Raw genomic sequence first — 21,000 nt, 5'->3', positions numbered from 1 at the left:
TGCCCGAGCTAACGACAACTTACCAGCCGCTGACAGTGATTTAATGGGGCCGAGGGATGGTTTTTGCGGTGGCGGCTATCTCTCATGCCTTTCGGGGATGTCTTGGGAAGGGTTAATAATGAAAGTCGAGGCGCTAGGGAATAATGTAGATTATGAAGTCATGGGGAGGTTTTTGGAAAGAAGCTTCACTGAGGCAGTTGTCACCAGGATGACACTACGGAAATGTATCAATATTTCTCTACTTCTCCTCCATTTTTCAGGGCGTTATTACGTTTCAGCACCCATTTATTATTTTAACACGATTCATTGAACCATCAGGTACATAGGGGTAATGTCAATCCACGGCAATAGATCGAAAGGGAAGGTTCCTGTGAAAATCTGACAGCAGTTCGAAAGAGTTTAGCGGCGCATCTATCTGTTACGCACTACGTGCTTTCTGAACATCGACCAAATATTTTCACTCAACATTGAGATAATAACCCATGTGTCATATTGTCGATTTAGTATGTACCACCGCATTTTCGATTGCCGACTGTTGCGCTTCACGTCTAAACATTAACTCCATCTGGTGGGCTAGGAATTCGGATTTCCCCGGAAAGTTTCCATTGGCTAATGCAAATTGGACCCCATTGTGGTACGTAGCGGCCATCTTAAAAACTCATATCTCACGCCAGCATTTTGATTGCGAAAATCCGCCAATACAGTAATGGTGGGTCAGACATTAACGAAAACAGACGGTCATTATTTGACATTGACAAGTTGCACAAGACAGCCACGACACATTCCTCAACGTTCTTTTTCTTTTGCATTTTTCCGGTCGAACGTCTGCACCCTCGAATCTCTAAAACTCACCCTGCAACCCTGTATCGTAGGGTCGACTTAATGGTGTACGGATCATGCCCTAATTCGTTAAATGGCTCGAAACATATGCCCCGTGGACGACCGACGCATGTCGTCGTGTAACGATTTAGATGTCATGTCATCCAGAAGCTCTGCGACAATTGTTATTGTAATCCCTAATTGAAGATTCTCTGATAAGGGGATGGGAATTTATCGTTTTCTGAGGGGGTGAATATCGAACGCAAAGCTTGGAATATCTAACGAGTTAATTAGAATATGAATTTTTGCTCGAAGCACTAAACGAAAACTGTTATTGCTGCCAATGGACATGGGCCGAATTTGATGAGTGAACGAGGCTGGAAATTACCTACATGTCAAGTTTTAACAAAGACATGTGGTGACTTTTTAACCTCACTCGTCTGTCAACTAAGGCTACCGCCACCGGCTGTCAAAATTTTGCGTTTACGTGACGAGTCAACATTCCAATGTTGTTAATGATTATTCACGACCGATTTAGCCGGCAACAACAAACCGATAACACAAAACAGTCGAACGATCAGCGTTCGGCTGCGCCCCCCTAAGGCCTAAAGTGGAATATCGGTTAAGGGTGGGTCGCAGTTCCCACGGGTGCGACTCGGGTGCGTGCCAACAACCACTAACCAAACAAAAACAGGCGCGCATCGCGCAATTTAACTGCATTGTTTGCTAATAGCCAAGTGAGCAATAATTTTCGGCCCAATGTAAACTTGACTTTGGGCCCGGAAGTCCGAATAAGAGAAAGAAAGAGATAAAATATATGGGGATTTTAGGGGCACTCCGTGAGGGTTTTGATATATCCTAGTGGGGACGGTTCGAAAAATGCGGCAACTGGCAGTTGAACAGATCGAATCATGTTAAATATTTCTTTCAGGATTGAGTATAGATAAGTCTCTCCACTCTCAAGTCACCCCCACCAAATCGTACAATGGCCTCTCAGAAACGCTTAGCAGGACAAAATGTGGTAAGTTTTTGAATTTCAGCCCCAAATCCTTCACGAGCAACCTCCGCACCTCTCCTAAAGATTAAACCGCATCAAATTCTACCGAGGTCTACAGCGTACCTTTCAAAAAGGAAGAAGACATGTAGCCCTTCGGATAAAATGACATGTTTAAAATGAGGCCTCTTTGCTATAAGCGCTTTTTTATCCACAAAATGGCGTCAGTAGAATTTCGATCCCGTGTTTCGACATCGAGTAACCATCATCAGCTTTATTTTTTCAAGTATCGAATACTAACCTCTGTTGGAAGTTTAAAAGGCGATGAGCAATCGCGCTAAGGGAAAAAATGAACGCGTTCTGTAAAAAACCGATTGGTACACACGCCCTGTATGTTTTCGAATTTTCAATAATCGACGTCGGTTTGACAATGCCTCTTTCGCTTGGAAAAACCCAAGAGATGGAATGTCCATAGACCCAAAAGCGAAAAACCGAGACACAGATATCTATAATGTTTCTTTTCGAATTTGATAAGGTTTCTGCTTTCTACGACCAAAATCAATACTCAAATGTCGCTCATAACGTTCCCTGGTATGAGACACACATTTTACCCGTGTAGTTCGGAGGTTTGCCGTTGCCCTTCGCAATGGGAAAATGGGGTGTCGGTTGTGAGGGCTAATGTGAGATGGCGCCACATATCAAGTTGTTTCGCATTTTAAGCCGAATATTGTTTTTGGCCTCTATCCTCGTCCATCGTAGTTTAACATTTCATTTTAACCGGAAATTTTAAATTCCTATATTTGCGCAAAGCGATTGGGCTAGAAAATTATGCAAAATACCTCCATCTACCTTCATTCGAAGTGGCAAAATGGAAGTTTGAATCTGATTGTGAAATCTGAAAAAGGTCAGCGAGTGAACCTGGTACTCGGAAACTTTAACGACGTAGGACGCAGTCCCACTTGTTAGCGAAGATTAACATCATCCGGCACTGCCGCCGATCGAGCCCTATTCCATTTTCAGAAACGATTTCTTTAATTTTTCGATAATTCACGAACGCATCCGGGTGAATAAATCTGGCCAGACGTTATCAATCAATGAGATGTTTACGGCGCATGTACGTGTCTCTACTCCTCACTTAACAACATTTTTGACGATTGTGCGCCCCTCAATGTGCAAGAGCACGGACGTTTCCCTGGTTGATTTGCTAGAGATTAGATAGAGAATTGACGCATATCGGGAAAAAACGTCTATCGCAAATTGAAATTCAGTTACCAGTTAGTCCACCATTAAACTTAACAACTGCCTCGTCGCATCCAAATGACGTGCACTAATTGACAGTGACGTTCGAGGCGGTGGATGTGCGAAAAAAGAAGCATTGCGGGTTTAAAGCGGTGCGTCATCAAACATGCGTCAATTGTTACTTTTTCCCAATGCCGCTTTTGTCCAGAGTTAGATTTAAAATTAATCGGCCTTTGGACCCAAAAAATCGGGAAAATTAACGCCGCCCTGGCGTTTTGTGTATTCTACCGGGAGTTGGTGGGAAAACGTCCGCTCCGGGTGCAATTGGCCGCCGCTCCGGGGAGGAAGTGTCCCGGAGACAGCGGTATCCGCCGGCGCTCCGGCCCGCTTCCGACGCACAGCCACTTTCCTGCCACCCGGAATGTTGTTTATTTAATTCCACGTTTGTTTATGACGTCGATTGTTTGCTGCACATAACTTTTCCAGAAGTCTGGATGGAAGGAGGCAAGTCGAAACCGTCGGCATAATGAAATTTCCACGTTCGCATTACCAAGGGATGCCGCGAAATACCTCGAGTGTACCGCGTCATTTCCTACCGACGGAATCTGGAGGGAGTTTCTCCTTCTGCGTGAAGTTTTCAAGATGGAAATATTATGCTGATTCGTGACAGAGACGTGGATATAATTATTTAAAACAAGAAACTTAGCAGATTGGGTGAGATGAATCACACAGAATGGAGAACAGAATGCTCTGACAAGACCCCGAGGTGTTTCTGATCCCCGAAAAAAGCTTCTGCCGTAATAATTAAACGGAATTTGGCGTTAACGGTGCTTGCTGGCAGAACCGCAGAGTTCGTCACAAAATGTCCCAACAGAGCTCTTAAATATAAAAGTGCGCTTATTACCTCTTCTCCTCCGTCGCTGTCTCAACCAGAAATTCCCGCACATCAGATTATCCAGGGCGGTGGGGACGCTATCCGGGTTTAATTTAAAATTAATATAGCACAGGCGGCGAATGCCGGAAATGAGCTTTAGGAGCCCCGGGGGGAGGACGATGGAGGGGCGGCGCGGGGCGGCCGGGTGAGCACGGAGGAGCTTATTAAGAGGCGAAAATTTCGTCAGTTTTTGCTCGACGCTAATTGATATAACTTGGAAAAGAGGGACGTCGAAACGTTAAGATGGATCAAACATTCAGCAAATTTATCTGAAGGTTAACCCAAATCAATGGCAAGGGACGACAAATCCTGGTTCCTATGTGGCATTTGCGATTATGGAAAAGTTACGTGGACTATACTCATAATTAGCACTGCCAGCAGTGACAGAAGTCTGGTGGGTTGAGTGTGGGTCACATTCTTGGTTCCCATGGAAACCGATATGAAGTCAAACATAAGAGAATATCAATAATTAGACCCTGCACCTGGCAACATATTACCTAACGAGAAGATGATTTTACTGTCGCCTGTTATGTGTATTACGTCTTTAACAATAATTTGCAAATGTTTTATTACTTACCTTCCAACAAATTTTCTTGTACGGCCAATTGTTGGTTGTTCCTTAGCTTCATAGTTAGAGGCTCTCCTCATCAGAAGTGACTAATGAATGGCCTCTGATTGGCAATGTTTCGTCTCTATCCCGCTCTGCTGCTTCTCTTCCTCTAAAAGAGGTCTTATTTAACATTAGCGATGTGTTGGAATCGGGGCCTACGCGCTTCAAGCTAGGCCGCATTCTTTAGATATTTTCATTTCGGAACATTTCAATAATTCTTTGGATGGGAGAATTTTCCCACAATTCATTTCTAGATAAAGAGGAACATAATAGAGACCCATAACAACAAACCATTATCGTTTATCATGGTGCAATCACAACACTAATGAGGCTGTGCAGGACCGTAATAAACCTTAAATTGATTTTCCACTGTCGGAACTACCGCTCGGGGTACTGCGACACGTAAGCGAATTTCGGAACAAGAAAGGTTTACGCTTGCGCAAAATTCGATTAATCGCCGTCACCAAATTAGCCATTTTCGAATTAGCATGTAGTGCGCAATAGAACCGGGGCAAAAGTTCCTCCCTTACGAGATTTCCATCGTCAACTGAAATGCTTCTCTTTCGACTTGTTGCCAGGGATCGCCTTGTATATTTTCTAAGAGATACGTACATATGTGCCAAGAAGCGAGGAAATATAACCTCAAACAGCATTATATTATGCCAAATAGTGCTTATGTCACTCAACATGTCAGAAAAATGTCACTTTTCTCTTCGCTTCATATTTGCCCCCGAGAACTGACATGCAATTGTAGATGACAACCGACGGGGAGCTGCCTAAGTGACGGCAATGCTGCGAAACGGAAGAAAGAAATTAACAAATCATGATGTCAAACAGCATTTCATTGCGTCACATTCAATGTTAACGCTTTCTTCGTTTAGCATTTTTCCGACCGCGAATGTCACTCAATTTTGAAATTCCCATTAGAGTTTGTTGTTTAAAATGGCGGTATTTAGTGTATTTACTGAGCCCCCCCCGTAAGCCTGTCCTGGTGAGTGCCCCAAACAATTGATATTGTAGCTACCAGCGCAGGTCGCATGCATGGCATTCGGTGCATAATAAAACGACAAAGCTGGCCACTCGAGTGCAATAAGTGCAAAATATTAATGCGCCGGTGTCGCGGTAGAGTGGCTCCGACACGTGACTTGTTTGGCGCCCCACGACGTAGGATCACGTGCGGAAAGGGGACCTCGGAAAACTTGACCCTTTGTCTTTTTTTTTCTATACTCTCCAGTACATAATGCTGAGATTTTTATCGGTTTTGTTCAGTTTCTGGCCATTTTTGAACTTAACAAGCCCCTCCACAAGAAAAGCCTATTTTCCACTACTCCATTATTCGCCCTGGCTTGTGTATTCTCCACGTCGAGCGTTAAAATTGGCGTGTTCTCGCTCCGACTTCTCCCCGAAGATGCAAAGCGATAATAATAGCAATTTGAGGAGTAATGTGCTTTTGAGGGAACGACGATGCATTAAAACTACGTATCTGCGAAAGATTACACTTCTTTGTGTTGGGCACGATAATGTGTCGTAATATGGGGCTTTAGGAGTGGCAAAGTGGGGTATTTGTTTGGGTGCCACGTGAGAGAGAAAAAACGCAAAATTTCAAATTTCAAATTTCAAATTCAGACAATACGCGTTCGCTACACAGTGTCAGATAGGATTTGTTTGTTGCTTTCCACGTTCTAAGTAAACAAAATATTCTGTACAATAAGAAGTTTTTTCAACCAAATGAAAGATGGTTCGTTTTAGGTCCCCGAGGATTCAAGGGGCAAATATATGAGACACCCTATACATATAAAGTGAGTGTTTTACGTTAACGTGAAAAGTCTTCTTGCGCCGTGGCGTGGAAGAACCGATGGGTTCAAGGCGCTTGCGAATCTTGCCATTAGAGCGAAACAAAAATTTACTTAATAGTGGTGGCACTTCAAATCCAGGGATAGATCCTTGTCACAAGGAATTGTCGTGAATAGCGAGATCCTTTCAATGAAATATCCATACATATTCGGATTTTTGGGCACGACGTTTAGCAACCAATAAGACTGTGAAGCATCTACTTCTAACAAAGGTTGTGCCGAACCTATTTCTGGACTCTTAACGACTTCCACTTGGAAAGAGACCATGCCACTATTCCTCCGGTTCGGAATCCGGCCAGTGAGGGGGCGCTCCGGTCGCAGGAAGTGATGCCATGGCAACACATCGATTGTCGGCCGCCCGCCGGCGGCGACGGCATGTTGAAATTTTACTGCCGACAAACCTTGATTTAATTCTACAACAAAAAATGACGATGATAAATCTATAAGTATATCATATTAGTTTTTTACTTAATAACGCTCTGTAATAGGCTAAATCGATAAATTTGTCGCTCTCCCGTTTCACTTAAATCTAAAATAATAACATGTCATATAAAAGCTAATTCATCAGTCCATTAACACCACCCACGAAGTGAGCGAGAGTCAAGCACCCCAACACTACCGACAGATAATAGTCTAATCATCGTTCTTCCCCCTGCGCCGCCACCCTCGTCACGCCAGTCACGCGTCCGATGCTCACTTCTTTTATCCGCGACAATGGGCATTATTTAGAGAGGATGACAATTGACATACGCCTCGACGTGTTCGACGCACTTTTGTTTTGGTCCTGTGGGAACGATGCTCGAATGTTTTGATTTCTGAGGTGGGGCCGTGTGGGATTGACTTAATTGGCCGCGGAGAACGGGACATCTGAATCAGATTACCATTAAACCGAGTAATCAGTTTGATGAGTCTCCACTCTAGATAATGATTTATTTTGCAAATTACAGTCGGCGAGAAAGCTTATTAAATTAATCAAAAAAAAAACATGCATCAAAGATAACAGATTCGCCCCCAATACATTTCCACAACCAAGCTAAAAGCAGGGAATTGTTATTATCTTATCAGGCGCAATTTCGCAAACACCTCAAGAAAACAACAAAAAAAAAGCAAGGCGAAAAGACATACACAATCCCGTTGCCACCGTTTTACCCCCCACTTCACCCCTTCATGGGGGGTCGAAAAAGGGGCCGTCCTTTATTTATGACGCCACCGTATCCTTCCCGTTCCGGCCGTGGATTGGCAGCCATTCCCTGGCCCCGCCCGCTGCCAGTTTCATCCCCTAAGCCGACTTTGAAAAAGTTCGCAGTCGATCATATAGGGTGTTTTCGGTTTGACACCATCAGACGTGCCGCGGCGGTGTTTTGACAGTTGTGTGTTGACATCGTGCTTTTAGGCTATGGGTTTGATGGTGGCTTCTCTGGGGTTTAGTAAAAGGGTTAATATTTAATAGTGCGGTTTTGAGGGCATTCGATTGATGATGCTGGATATCAAGCCGTCGGCAGACTATTTGAGTCGCAGTTCCACGTTTGGGCAATTTTCGATGCTGTTTGGTATGTCCAAACAGTATTAAGTTCAGACAGAATGTATACATTTTTCACATACCAATACACTTCTCTTACAAAAGTATTTTTGGGTGCTTTATTGTGCATTTCATATTGCAGATACCTCATATAAAGGATCATGGAGTTCACATGCCGCCGCACAAACTCAAGGTAAGTTTACGTCGCGCTCGGAAGTAGTTTATGGCTCGCTCGGAATTTATTTATTTGGTAATTTTTATTAATAAGAAATATAAATAATATGCGATATATTTTCATGTTTAATAATTTGTATACCAGTAGGAGTCGGCAAAAATTTCATTAAATTAAAGTTTAATTTTTAATTAGAATTTCACCTTAAAATATGACAGACACCTATGTAATTAGTGACGATAATCAAAAATCAACTATAAATTAATTAAAAAAAAACAAAAACATTGCCGGGCTCGTCCGGGATTTGAACCCGGGACCTCCCGCACCCTAAGCGGAAATCATACCCCTAGACCAACGAGCCGCTGAGAGACCGTTCGCTAAAATTCCATACATGCAGCCTTACTTCATACGCTCTACTTATCGTTTATATTACAAAATGAACAACAATAAACAAGAATTTGGGCCGACTCTGATGTCATATTTTACATAGCATCTGCGAACGAGAAAGATTACGAACAATAGTACCATGTGCCACAACTTTCACCAGAAAACCGGTGTACATACGTATTTAGATTGAATAGAACTTCATCTATCTACTTTTCCGATATGCAATCTGTATACGATAAGTCCGCAGATATTTCTCTTCTGAGATGCAGAGCGATTAGATTTGAAAATGGAACTCCTAAAGGTTATGAGGTTCCGAGTCCAAATTTGGGGTGCACCCCACTCTTAATAATTCAAGGATATGAAGCTTAACTCCAAAATAATTATTTGCGCATAGATTTTCACGACCAATCGAAACGTTACAGGGTGATCAATAGGGCCTGTCTAAGAGGAACAAATATAATTTATCGATCCTGCGAGACACTCTCCTTAAGCAGCCTTGACAATTCGGCGACTCTGTCTCGGACGTTGGTGCTCGCTTTGAGTTTAGAATACAAGTGGAATCAGCTCTCATATCGGCCACATCCACATAATACATGCATATACTGGCCATATTGGGGCACATAACATACACTTGGAGCAAACGTGCACATACGCTCGGAGCCCCTTTCAAGTACGTGCCCCTACGTCAGAGACACATGCACAACATTCTTCTGTGACAGGACAAATTCCCATACCCGAAACAACAGAAAAACATTCCGAAAGTCGCAATCCCTGTAACAACCATCGAAATAGCCCTTAACTGCTGAATGGGAGACATTGAAAACGAAAATTGTGCCCCGGTTTTATCGGCGTCGCTGAAAGATAGCGACGGCAACAGCGAATCGTGAATCGGAAAAGGACATTCGGCCCGGCAGTCCGGGAAGGAAGGGACTCTTTCCTGTTCCGGGAGCCCAATCAGACATCTGAGGAATAATTGATAACGACCAACGTGGCATAGTGGAGCTGCCCGAGTTATTTGTCGCCACGGAATCAATTTGAGAACGACGCCACTGGATTCCGATGGGCATTCTTCCGAAATTAATGTGGATAACTCGACCATTCACTCAACTGTCAATCATCGCGCTGGTGCTTGATTAAACTCCCCTGTAGTTATTATCCAACAAGTCATCAGTTTGTTGTAAAAAATCACAGAGCCAATCCGAAATCCCATTTGCTAAGCCGCGTTCACACTACTGACAATCGCTTTATCTCTTTGGGGCGCCAAAGTGACAATCGGGCATCGACAATGGAACATCAAAGCGAAATCAAGCGTGCCGCGGGCGATGCACAGCGCCCTTTGATCGTACAAATCAGGAGTCCGATTTGCGCGGAATAACAATTGGATTTTCGCGAAAAGCTTTGATTGTTGTCATCACTTCTTGTCATACAGGGTGTTTGTCTCTGCAGCGCGACACCGTGGGGATTTCGGCGACCATCGAGGATACCGTGCTCGCTTGAATCGAGACAATGTTGCGCAATATAGAGTTCAAGAACATGCAGACTGTCCGAGGCATCGGAACGAATTTATCTCGGCTAATTTGACGGGACAATTCAATACGATTTGACAGTAAACTGCTAGATGGCGCCTCTCAACTCGGAGAGAGATAGAGAGGGATAGGGCTGAATTCAAAAATGTGAAAATCCACAGTGACGCTCCTGCAGGAAAACGCAAAGTTGACGGATGATGGTCGAAAATCGAAACGTCGGATTTTAAATGCTGCACGGCTGCGTTGTAGACGAGGAAAGGACACCGGAATGATGGACCTCGTAATTGCTACGGTTACCGAGAACCTCAAGGTTGAGATCTGCACACGGCTTGTGTAAACATGGGAAGGAACGAGGACCAAGTTATGGTAGCTGCCTGCTCTCTAGGATTATACGGAAATTCGCAATTGTTAAAGCGGAATTTCCGTGCCGGACGAACTCCGGGGACGCCGAAAGTGGCTGGTTGGGTTGGGACACGAAAGCAGGAAGCCTTCAACGTAGTCAAAGTGAAACAAAGCGACTTTAAAAGCGCAGAATAAAGGAGAGGGGAAAACTAAGGAAGCAGCTCATTTGTCCACCCAATATAGTCTTTATCGAATTGTGTCGATGATTTTCCGTCGATTTCTACATTTTCTTCCGTCGCCGCTCCGGGATTTTTCATTTCCCATCCCGAACGGCTTTTCCGTCATTACCCGGACCCGCTAATGGAATTTCCAATTGATTGTTCGCCGGGTTCTTTTTCCCTTTTTGCGCTATTTACGGATACCGTTTCCAATCTGGTATTGATCATCGGGGATTTGTAGCGGATATTAAGCTCGCTTCCCTTTCCATTCGAGCAGCATCTTTTCGGGAATTAATGTGTGTTTGACGACAGGATTATTGATATCCCCCAAAACCCATTTAATTATTATCACCGAAACCACCCGACTTTAAACACTTTAAACACAAACACCTCTTTGAAAGCGCAGCCCGGGGCGTTTTGGCGGTCGCCCCACCGGCCACCGAGCCGTGTGATCTGGGCTTTATTAAGTTTACAATGCAAAGGCATACGCTGCGGGCTCTATCTCTCGCAATATTGCGTATGACAGCTCTGTTATTACGAAAGGACAAAGTCGTATGCACGTTATCTAGACGAGTGTTTATCGTTCGGGGGGGTTGTTGGTGTCACTGCGGCACCGAGAAGAGCTAATATTGTCTGTGTCCGATGCAAATCGCTTAAATTGATAGCGACCCACTCGACATACTAAAGGGGAGGATTGTCGGCTATTTTAGAGTGGTTTGGTGGTGGTGAAAAAGAATGGAGCTTCCACTTTTTTTAGCTCTGGATCTGGAACTCCTGCCACCGCTGCAGTTTACGCGTCCAATATTCAGGAAAATACGTCACAAGTTCGGGGACCGATTAATGGGGCGATAACGAATATTACTTAACTCCTGTCATGGGTTCTGGAGAGATAAATTCAAGCCCGAATTGGTTTTTCCCCGAATGCTAATTGAGGTTCCTACTGCCAAGTTTCATTTCCACGCTGCGGAAGAAAGTTGTGGGAGAAGATATTTTATAATAAATAACGTGGACATTTAATTTAGTCTCTTAGCTTTCCGTTGTTTTCCCACGCGAGCTCTTTCTATGCGTATGACTGAAAACCAAAAGTATAAATGGAGAATTATTTGTGCTCGAAGTGGGGAAAGGGGAGAACGGTTAAAATAAACCCAACTTGGGGGGCCGAAACGGCCCCATCGTAACAGCGTGCGGAAAGGAATCTCTTGTCGGTTTCCACGCCAGTTGCCGCCGCCAAACACGGTTCAAGTGGGCCGTGATGGAGAAACAAAAGGCTGACGTAGAACGTGGAAAGTACGAAAGTGCCATTTTGACGAGAAGAGAACTTTTAACATTTGAATTAGATTTTAAGGTTTCAATCCATTTCGATGGTTCAGACAAAATAAGCTTAAGGATTAAGGAGGAAGAGCAAATGATCCACATCCTGGAAGGAAACATGAAAAAAGCCTGAACTATTCGAATGAAAATGAGTTTGTCCGGAGGGCAAAGTCAGGCAAAAGGGAACTCTTCAGAGCTCAACGGCAAATTAAATTATGCGCTCACCGACCCAATGGTAACGTCACCTTACATTTTTAGCTACACCCTGTATGATTAGAGTTTAACCCAACAACATTTTTCGGGCGACGCTAGAGTACTAACGATATGATGTACTCGGTTGGTAACCAATGGTCGTTTAAGGGCACTCTATTGTTTCAGGTTACGGTACCAACACCCTCTCAAGCATGACGAAAGCTTCCCTGGACCCCCACAGCCACCTCAGACAACCCGGTAAGACATACAATAAGTAATATCAATCAAATCAATATCGACATCGGCGGAGAAAAGGTCAAGCGAAAGGGGGCGACTTCTCTCTCATCAAATAAATGTTAAATTTGGAGGTCCCTGTTTGCCAAACAAAATCGTGCATTAGAAAAGTAGGACTAGACAAACAAAGGAGGATGTGTGAGCAAATATAGAGGCGAAATCCAGTCCGTATATAAATGCGAACACCCCTGTGTGCCCATTTATTAAGAAAAAGGGCCCTCGAATCATTAGGTCTTCGAAGACGAAATTAAGTTTCGGACGCCGGCGAGGGTGCTTTTTTCGTCTGGATTAAGTGTTTTAACGTCCAAGGTAGTTAATCGACTCGGAGATCTCGAGGTTATGAGGACAAAAGAAGAAATTACGTTACGCTTCTGGTTAAACAACGATCCGAATTTCCCTAAACATATATTTCTTGATTGCGTGCCGCGGCACAGAAATTTCGATAACATCTACAATAATAATAATAATAATAGAGGTTGTTTTATGGCGTAGAAAAAAAAACCAACAGTACTATTACCAAAATTGCTTCAAAAGGGGGCACTTTTAATCAGAGACAAGGTTAGAGGGGGCTCACTCTATTGCACAAGTAAGTAGGGCAATTTGCTGATGGACATGCAAAGGCTGAAATTACCTGGCAAAACTATTCTCGGTAAACTGTTTATACCGAGGTTTATACAAACAAAGGGCCCGCCCTTTTCCAGTCAGAAATATTTAGATTGCGTTCCAGGGAATGATTTGCTACTATTAGGCATTCCAACCGTGGATAATAGAAAGAAAATAAGAGTTATCGAGGACCCTCGGAAGGGAATCGGGTTTCCACGGATAATTTTAGATTTGTCAAAAGGTAACAGACATCCAATAATATACAGGGTGCCTGCTCTAAGAATGTCGCCATTACGAAGTAGATCACCTCAAAAAATACCAGGCGCCAATTCGATGAGAATCAACCTAAAATTAAATGGACACCCCAAACAAATATTAGCGACAAATTGATAATACACTTGAAAAACATAAACATTGTTTTACGGTTGAAGAGAGGTACAAATGGATACCTCACAACAGTGAAACAATACCCTTTGGTGCTCTTAAGACCCACAAAAATAACATATCCTTAAGCCCTATTATTAGTAGCATAAACTCAGCCACACATCTAATGAATTGAGCTTGAAAAGTACTGTGACTGGTCAGGGCAGTGGCGCAGAAAAAAGGTTTTGTGACGGTGGTGTAAAACGCGATCAATTCTTTTCCATAAAGAAAATAGTATTTAACACTGAGACTCTAATGGCGGGGCTCATAAAATGGGTACCCTGTATTACCCCATGAACGCAAAAAGTTGATACATTTTTATTCTAAAAACACTGGAATTCCGATCATCTATTTCCACAAAAATTCGGAAAATAACACTGGAGATTACGATGCTCGTGAATGCGATGAAATTTTCACGCTAAGAATTTTAATTGGGAACGGACATTTAGGGTCAAAACTCAAGAATAGTATTCGCACGTTGGGGCCCTCCAAAAGTATCCGAAAAAATAGTCTACGACGCGACTGCGAAAATACAATTTCTTATTTTTGTGGATACCTCCAAAGTAACTTCAAATCCCGGAATTTTTAAAACTGAAGTTTAATAAGCATCCAATCACAAAACTTTCGCCCCGCTAAACCAAATCGTCTCTCACAGTTCCCAATCTGACGCTGGGGAGCCTGGTTTCCCCACAAAATGCCGCCCTGTAGACACTTTATAGATGTATGTATTTACAATTCTATTAATAATGTAATCCTGCGGATTCTAATTGCGTTATATTCAAAATTTTAAATATGGACGAACATGGCGAACAAAGTTCATTTGAAGGAAGTGACGTAATTTTGACGTAACTTCCTCCCAAAAACAACGCAACAAGGGGGATTATCCCATAAGACGACGCGCCAATAGATGCTGCGCTTTGGCTACCGATTTATACTGTTCGAGTGTGCTAGAACTATAGAGTTAGTCACGATCGCGAAAATTCGCCAAAAAACTGTTGTACTTCCACACACTTCCAGTTTTGCTAAATAAGACTAAATACCCAAAAAGGTAATGTTATTATTAAGTATGCCAAAACGTTTGGCCATGGAATTTCTGTATTTTATTCCTGGGACCACGGTTTGAGTCTCGAAAATCACTTTTTCTTACTTGGTCCCTAGCAAAACCTCACATATATTCAGGGTTGCTGCCACTTACCGTTCTAGCTGTAGGTATGATTTCTTCTTGGAGCACTAATAGAGAGAATAAACACTTATCACAATTCTCGGATCATTGAACTTCAGCGAACGCACCAGATAGTCCTGTTTGCCAAATCAACAAACATCCGCCACCATTTTCTTAATAATTGCACCGTTTCGTTATTGTTTTTCTTGGATATTCCTACGCGTCGCACCACCTAACCCTCCAATTCCTTGCGCGATGATACAGCCATCTATGAGCACTCATGCGAGCCTTATTATCCTTATTAATTGCACCTCAACATTCCGCACATCGGGGAGATTTTGAAACGTTTTTACGGCCGTTTTTAATGGTTTTAACCGTAATTAATCGCAGATTGAGTGCTATAATTTACCCTCATGTCAATACGCCATAATTAAATCCTCGGGCCAGCTGTTCGCAGCTTTCGGATGGGCCCCATACAGAGCCCTAATTTGGAGCCTTTCGCAGCCCCGGAGCCCACTAATAGAGCCACGATCAAAGCTCAATACATGCAGTAATTACCTGATTATGACCTCCGACTCGGCCGATGATTGTTCCGTTATCGGTCGACTTTGTTAGGGATGCCCCGCGCTATCGACGTCCGACAGTTATGGTTTTTCATCGATTGCAAAATCGATTTTGTATGGTTTTGCTCATTTCTACATGGTCTTTACAGGGATTCTTCGCCCTCCAGTAATCAAAAGAAACAATTACGGGTCCCTGCCTCATTGTGCCGATTCATTGATTGAAATCGTCTTTTATTTTACGTATTTTTTTCTCTCATTCACGCAAGCTATAGGTAAAACAGAGCCACGATCGATTATAATAGACATCCTGAATCACGCCATTTTATCTAACGTCAAATCTAAAAAAGATAACTGTTTTGAATTAGCACCCGTCCGGCCCGGTCAGATATTCTTGCGGTTGACCCCTGTATAGTCAGGTGACACGCACACCCCCCCTAGTTGACCTCGATTGCGGGGGTGAGATTTTTATATCACTTTTGACGCCATAAACATGAATTGTTGTTGGCGTATCAGGAATCGCTATTTTTTGATTCGGGAATGAGACAAAAATTAAATGCGGGAGGTGTGTGGAGCGTGGAAGTTCGCCCCTTTAAAAAGGGGGAGGAGGGGTTGTTGTATGGGGTGGCGCCTCCAACTTACAAGACGCAGTCTTGCGGATCATTTCCACTACGTCAAAGATATCTTTTCTTGTAATCGCATGGGGAATATTTATGTTGTATAAAGGGGAGCAAGGAGCTCCGCTCCGACGCATTTTCGTGTTTTCCTTGGTTTTCCCTTATCTTATAAGGAACATTGCGTTCCATTTTCCAATGTAAAGTTGAAGGTATTTATGGGGTAAAAAAACATTGAAAAGCTATGGGAATATGAAATGTTATGTAGAGGATTTTCGAACGCAGTTGAAGGTTTTGAATACCGATATCTCGGGAACGCGTGGAGCAATTGAATTTAAAAAACATCTGAAGCTAATCGCCTCGATGCGTGCTATAAGGCTGCGCAAACCGCTTTGCGCAATCTTTTCTAGTTTTTGAGATACAGGGTCACTTTGGCATCTACTTTTTGAGACTTTTTTTCGGCTCGGAAAATAGAGGTTGGGAAAGCATGGCTTTCTAAAACGCGAGGAGATCAATCGGGGTATTTTTGGATTGCTTTATTGTTCCAGAACGCGAGTTCAGCAACAAACTGTAAATCGGAAATTTAGCCCGGCAACGCCCGTGATTAGAACCATCAGGCTGAAATCACATAATTCATATACTCGTGCTTGTGGGAGGTTTCCTAAATTATTACTAAAAATACTTATCCACAGCAATCATCGAATGAAAAACGCAATTCGACAATTTAAACTGAACTTACCCAAATCTCTTTTGCAGATCCATATCAAATGTTCGGCCCGACCAGCAGTCGTTTGGCCAGTTCAGGTAAGTCGCCCTAAATCGTCTTAATCGAAATAAAATTGCGCACTTTACATAGGAAAATTGCCCCCTTTTTCGGGGGAAATTTCCTCTACTTTCGTCGATGCTAATTAAGGGCATTTTTTTTAAAACCGGGGAGCGAATTAGGCAATCTAGAGAAATATTTATAGCCAACAAGAGTTTTATATTTTCCACCGAACGAAAAAGTGAAATTAGGAGCGATAATTCGAGTTTAATGGGAATTTTTTTGGTGCGGTTATTGTGCGGGAACCTTTGAAATCTTTAATTGTACAGGGTGTTAAAAAAGTACCCGAATATTTCCTTAAATATCGCGATTTTGTCTAAACCGAGAGAGCAGCAGGTTCATCTTTGAGAGCATGTTTTGTCAGAAATTTGACACATGCGAAGTATGAAAATTCCAATTTCTCAAACCGTTCGGAAATTGTGAGCGTGAAACGTGCCATGTGTCAAACGTCAAAAGTTCGAAAACAATCGAAAATCGGAATGGGGTGCTTTTAAAAAAATCGACCGCATTTAAAATAAATAAGTTGCACTTTTTCGCACCACTCTGTATATTTACGATTATGTTCAGTCTATATATCCATTTTATAAATTTTCTGTTTGAACGGTTCCTTTCTCTACGAGGTTTTGAATTCGTGCACAGTGGAACCTGGAAGACCTCGTATAACTTAGATTCAGCCTGATTCCAAACGAAAGTCTAGGCAATAAATAGCGATACCCCATGACCCCATGAACTGATATCTCTATGATTATTAGTGTGTTACCGGCGTCTACACGGGGCAGGAAGTTAAGAATGACGTGACTTCCTGCAATTTTGCCGCCATGGATACTAATCCATAGCCTCGCATTTGCCAAGCCGGGGCATCAAAACTCAGAAAAAAGGACGTTTCGTCGTCCAGTGATCGGCTTAAAGATAATATACGGACAAAATGGCCGAACTAACCCAGCAACGTTGTCGAATTCCCTACTTCGCGGTTTGCTAGCACTAAGACGCTGCTCTTCCGGATCTTTGGTCTCAATATGACAGCGACATGGCTCTCAGAGCCATATTGAAAATGATCATTTTAGCACCGTCTCGAATTCAGTAATGCCGAAATGTGTAACGTCATTGGAGTATGAGAAATCCCCGACAAAAGCTCCTTTTCGATGAATAATGAATTTCTTTTGTTGTCATTTTATCGTTAAAAAAAAGTTTAATTACGGAGGCGATTGTTTCGGGACGGGGAACGTGTCCGAGCCGATCCGATTTGCATTTACACAACATTAATCCGGACCGAAATCGCCATTTCAGCCCTTAATATCAATACGGGCGGTTATTAATAATAGGCAAGGGTTCCGGTCGAGAATGTATGCAAAGCAGGCGTGTCTAAATCACCGGCGCCGGAACGTAACATGCGTCGGTTTCCTTCCGCCGTCGGCGCATTTACAAGCGGACCGACGCGAATTTGAATTTCTAATGTCGGGTCGCAACCGAATTATGCTAAAAAACCCGCCCTATCGCTGAAAAAATCGCTCGCGACCGACATTTTGTTTTGTTACCGTAATTAGCGAAAATTGACGGGGCATTATTCAAAAATGAGGTGTCCCTCGTAAATGGGGAGCGACATTAGGCGACACGATTGCCATTAACTGACGAAAACGAATTGCGACTTGACACGGAAAACTCATTACATAATAAAAAATAATACCCGAAACATAACCTAAAAGCGACGCACTTCTTCGACCTTCCTCAAACACCTGCGAAACTAAAAATCCTCTTCCCAGCTCTAATTTCCATCGGCCGAGTGTCCGTTATGCCTCCCACCCCCTCTCAAAATCGGAAACAAAAACGCAATTACCCCTCATTTAAAAGTCATTAAAGCTCGGTCAACAAAATCACGCGCCACGGGGCGTGGTTGCCAGATTTATACTTTAAAAAAGGAGGAAAACGGTGGTTAATGACACCGTTTGGCTTTTGTTTCACGGTCGGCCGGCCTCCCTTCCAAGCGGGCTGTACGCGACACGTGACCTTTAGTCATTTGTTTTTGGGAGTTTGATTTGGTTCTTGCATGCAGGTGACCGTGGGAACAGGCCTTTAATCGTTATGAAATGAGTAATGCGTAATAATAATAATAATAATTGATATTTCACAGGGTCAGGCCAAATCCAGCTCTGGCAATTCCTGCTCGAGTTGCTGAGCGATTCCTCGAACGCCGCTTGCATAACGTGGGAGGGCACGAATGGGGAGTTCAAACTCACTGACCCCGACGAGGTCGCCAGGAGGTGGGGCGAGAGGAAATCGAAACCGAACATGAATTATGATAAGCTGAGCAGGGCTTTGAGGTACGCACACGTCACACCTTATAGAGCATCAAAAATCACGCCGCGAGGATCGCAATGGTGACAGTTTAAACCTAGCTGATCGTCATCTGAGCGCCACCAATCTGCCATTTGGGATTTACACGAATTAGTATTGACGTATGCACAAACCCAGAAAACTACAAGCAACATTGTATTACTGGTTGCTTAAAAATCCGTCTCCTCGTGTCGTCAATGTCCTCAAAGCGTGTTCGTGTAGTAAACCGTTCTGTCTGGCACACTCATTGAAGGAAACTTGGAATCCTCTGTACTCAAAAAGTCAATGGCGTAGTTTGCTTTTGAGGAAGCCTTGAATTTACTGAAAAGTTGATTTTCAAAGAAGAGCGATATTAGGTCGCTCTGTTCCTTTAAACCTGGGCTCCCGAAGCCACTTGATGGGCATAATGGATTTTGAGAAATTTCTAACATTCGATGTCCTTCACTGTCCGGAAATCAGTGGCGTAGTCTGAATTTTGAAACGTTTGACGACTTAGGCTGCAAAATAGCTCGGTAGTACGTTTTAAATTTGGTCATGCTGCGGCCCTGTCAAGGTGTCCGAAAATTTTTCGGGACGTCCAACAAACTTGGAATCCTGGCTTCTGCAATTCTGCTCTTTGATGCATATTTTCTTTGCTCTATCAGCTGTAGGCATCTAAGCCCTAAGCCATTGCCTCGTACATGCCCTTTGTAACTCCATTAAAAGTCAATCTGTACGTCCAAAAAACCAGTCCAACAGTCGATTAAGCGTCGGCACGAGGGGACCGCACAATCATAAAAGTAATTTTCGATTATGGCAACAATCACGTTCTAGAAAAAAAAGGAAAAAGGACATAACTCGGTTACGTCCCCAGCGATTGCGGAAGCTAATTGCTATGAATGGAGTCCTGGTTATTTGATTACCACGCCTCTGATGTTGGGCAATGCAGTATTGACTGCCTAACGAGACGGTCATTCCTTTGCAGGTACTATTACGACAAGAACATCATGACAAAAGTACACGGAAAACGGTACGCCTACAAGTTCGACTTCCAGGGCCTGGCAGCGGCCACGCAGCCGGCTTCCAGCGATCCCGGCAGCTACAAGTACCAGAGCGACTTCTTCATGAGTTCGTACCACCACAGCGCTAAATTGGGCGGGTTCATGGGCCCTCATGCGGCAATACCCAGCTCGGCAGGTAAAATCAATATTTCTTCGACATTGTGACAACCTCCCTCGTGTAAAATAGCTATCTCTGTCAACGTCAGACGCTCATCTTCACCTTGATTCTGGACAAACAAATGATGAGCGCGGGGTTGCCATTTGTTTAAATAGGACGAAATAATCATAAACAGTTAGTAGATCAGGTCCGGTTGCGTTTGGTGGACTCCGATGGGCAGTAATGAGCCTCCCCTCCCTTACGGAAATCTCGAACGACAACAAATTACCAATTAACCCCCGTCGTAAATAACCGAAACAAAGGGAAACAATAAATTCGCCTCGGGCAATAAAAATTCCCGCGGGAGGACGGATGATGGGTCAGCGTATACCAAATATCCATTAGACGTGATTTCTGGCCCCTGATGCATTATTATCGACTTTATGGCCTGTCATTGGACGCTGCGTTATACCGGGATCAATCACTCAAACGTGAGATTTTACTCGAGTTTGACCGAATGGCGAGGGATTTCTGCCCTTCTAAGGCGCGAAATCAAGGCGGTTAATGAATTGCAACGCAAGTGACACTGATAAGAGCAAACCAAACAAAATTAGCATGTAATTTGCTGGCTAAAGGGCTGATGCTTAGCCCAGCGAAATGACCCGCTCAGTTTTTGGTAGCTCGTTAGTTCTCTCACACCTCCGTAATAGCTCCGAATACGAAAACTCCCCGCTCAACCCCTTAAATCACGGAGCGAACCCCTTAAACGCCACTATATACCTCATTGAAATTCAAAGGGCCTCTCATATTTATTCATGTACGCACAATATCCAGTCGGCATTAAAAAATAATTATAACAATTCGCCGGGGCCTTAATGGGGCCCCCCGGTCTTACTTAACACTAGGCCGCCCTGCCGCTCTCGCGTTAATGACGTAA

At 43.4% G+C, this 21,000-nt stretch overlaps 1 protein-coding gene, 1 long non-coding RNA gene and 1 other non-coding gene across 4 annotated transcripts in view; 1 reads left to right on the top strand and 2 right to left on the bottom strand.

The window, feature by feature from the left end:
• LOC136344416 (uncharacterized) overlaps positions 1-14,757 on the bottom strand; it is a 30,668-nt gene extending 15,911 nt beyond the window's left edge. Inside the window, exons 1-2 of the long non-coding RNA XR_010732959.1 lie at positions 14,632-14,757; positions 4,564-4,703 (exon numbers count right to left, since the gene is read on the bottom strand). This is a non-coding gene — a long non-coding RNA (uncharacterized lncRNA). The remainder of the gene's footprint in view (positions 1-4,563; positions 4,704-14,631) is intronic.
• Positions 1-21,000, top strand: part of Ets65A (DNA-binding protein D-ETS-3) — a 29,689-nt gene that overhangs the window by 7,326 nt on the left and 1,363 nt on the right. For both annotated transcript variants that reach the window (XM_066291861.1, XM_066291860.1), the window contains exons 4-9: positions 1,751-1,840; positions 8,111-8,161; positions 12,303-12,374; positions 16,529-16,576; positions 18,724-18,913; positions 19,891-20,102. In XM_066291861.1, the coding sequence (XP_066147958.1) occupies positions 1,751-1,840; positions 8,111-8,161; positions 12,303-12,374; positions 16,529-16,576; positions 18,724-18,913; positions 19,891-20,102 (663 nt within the window). The remainder of the gene's footprint in view (positions 1-1,750; positions 1,841-8,110; positions 8,162-12,302; positions 12,375-16,528; positions 16,577-18,723; positions 18,914-19,890; positions 20,103-21,000) is intronic.
• TRNAP-AGG (transfer RNA proline (anticodon AGG)) lies at positions 8,430-8,501 on the bottom strand. Its single transcript has one exon. It is a non-coding gene; the product is annotated as a tRNA-Pro (tRNA).

The sequence above is a fragment of the Euwallacea fornicatus genome, chromosome 17, assembly GCF_040115645.1.
Source record: "Euwallacea fornicatus isolate EFF26 chromosome 17, ASM4011564v1, whole genome shotgun sequence".
In the NCBI taxonomy this organism is placed as follows: domain Eukaryota; kingdom Metazoa; phylum Arthropoda; class Insecta; order Coleoptera; family Curculionidae; genus Euwallacea; species Euwallacea fornicatus.
Note: the sequence above shows the minus strand (reverse complement) of the source record. Positions and strands in the feature narration are given on the sequence as shown.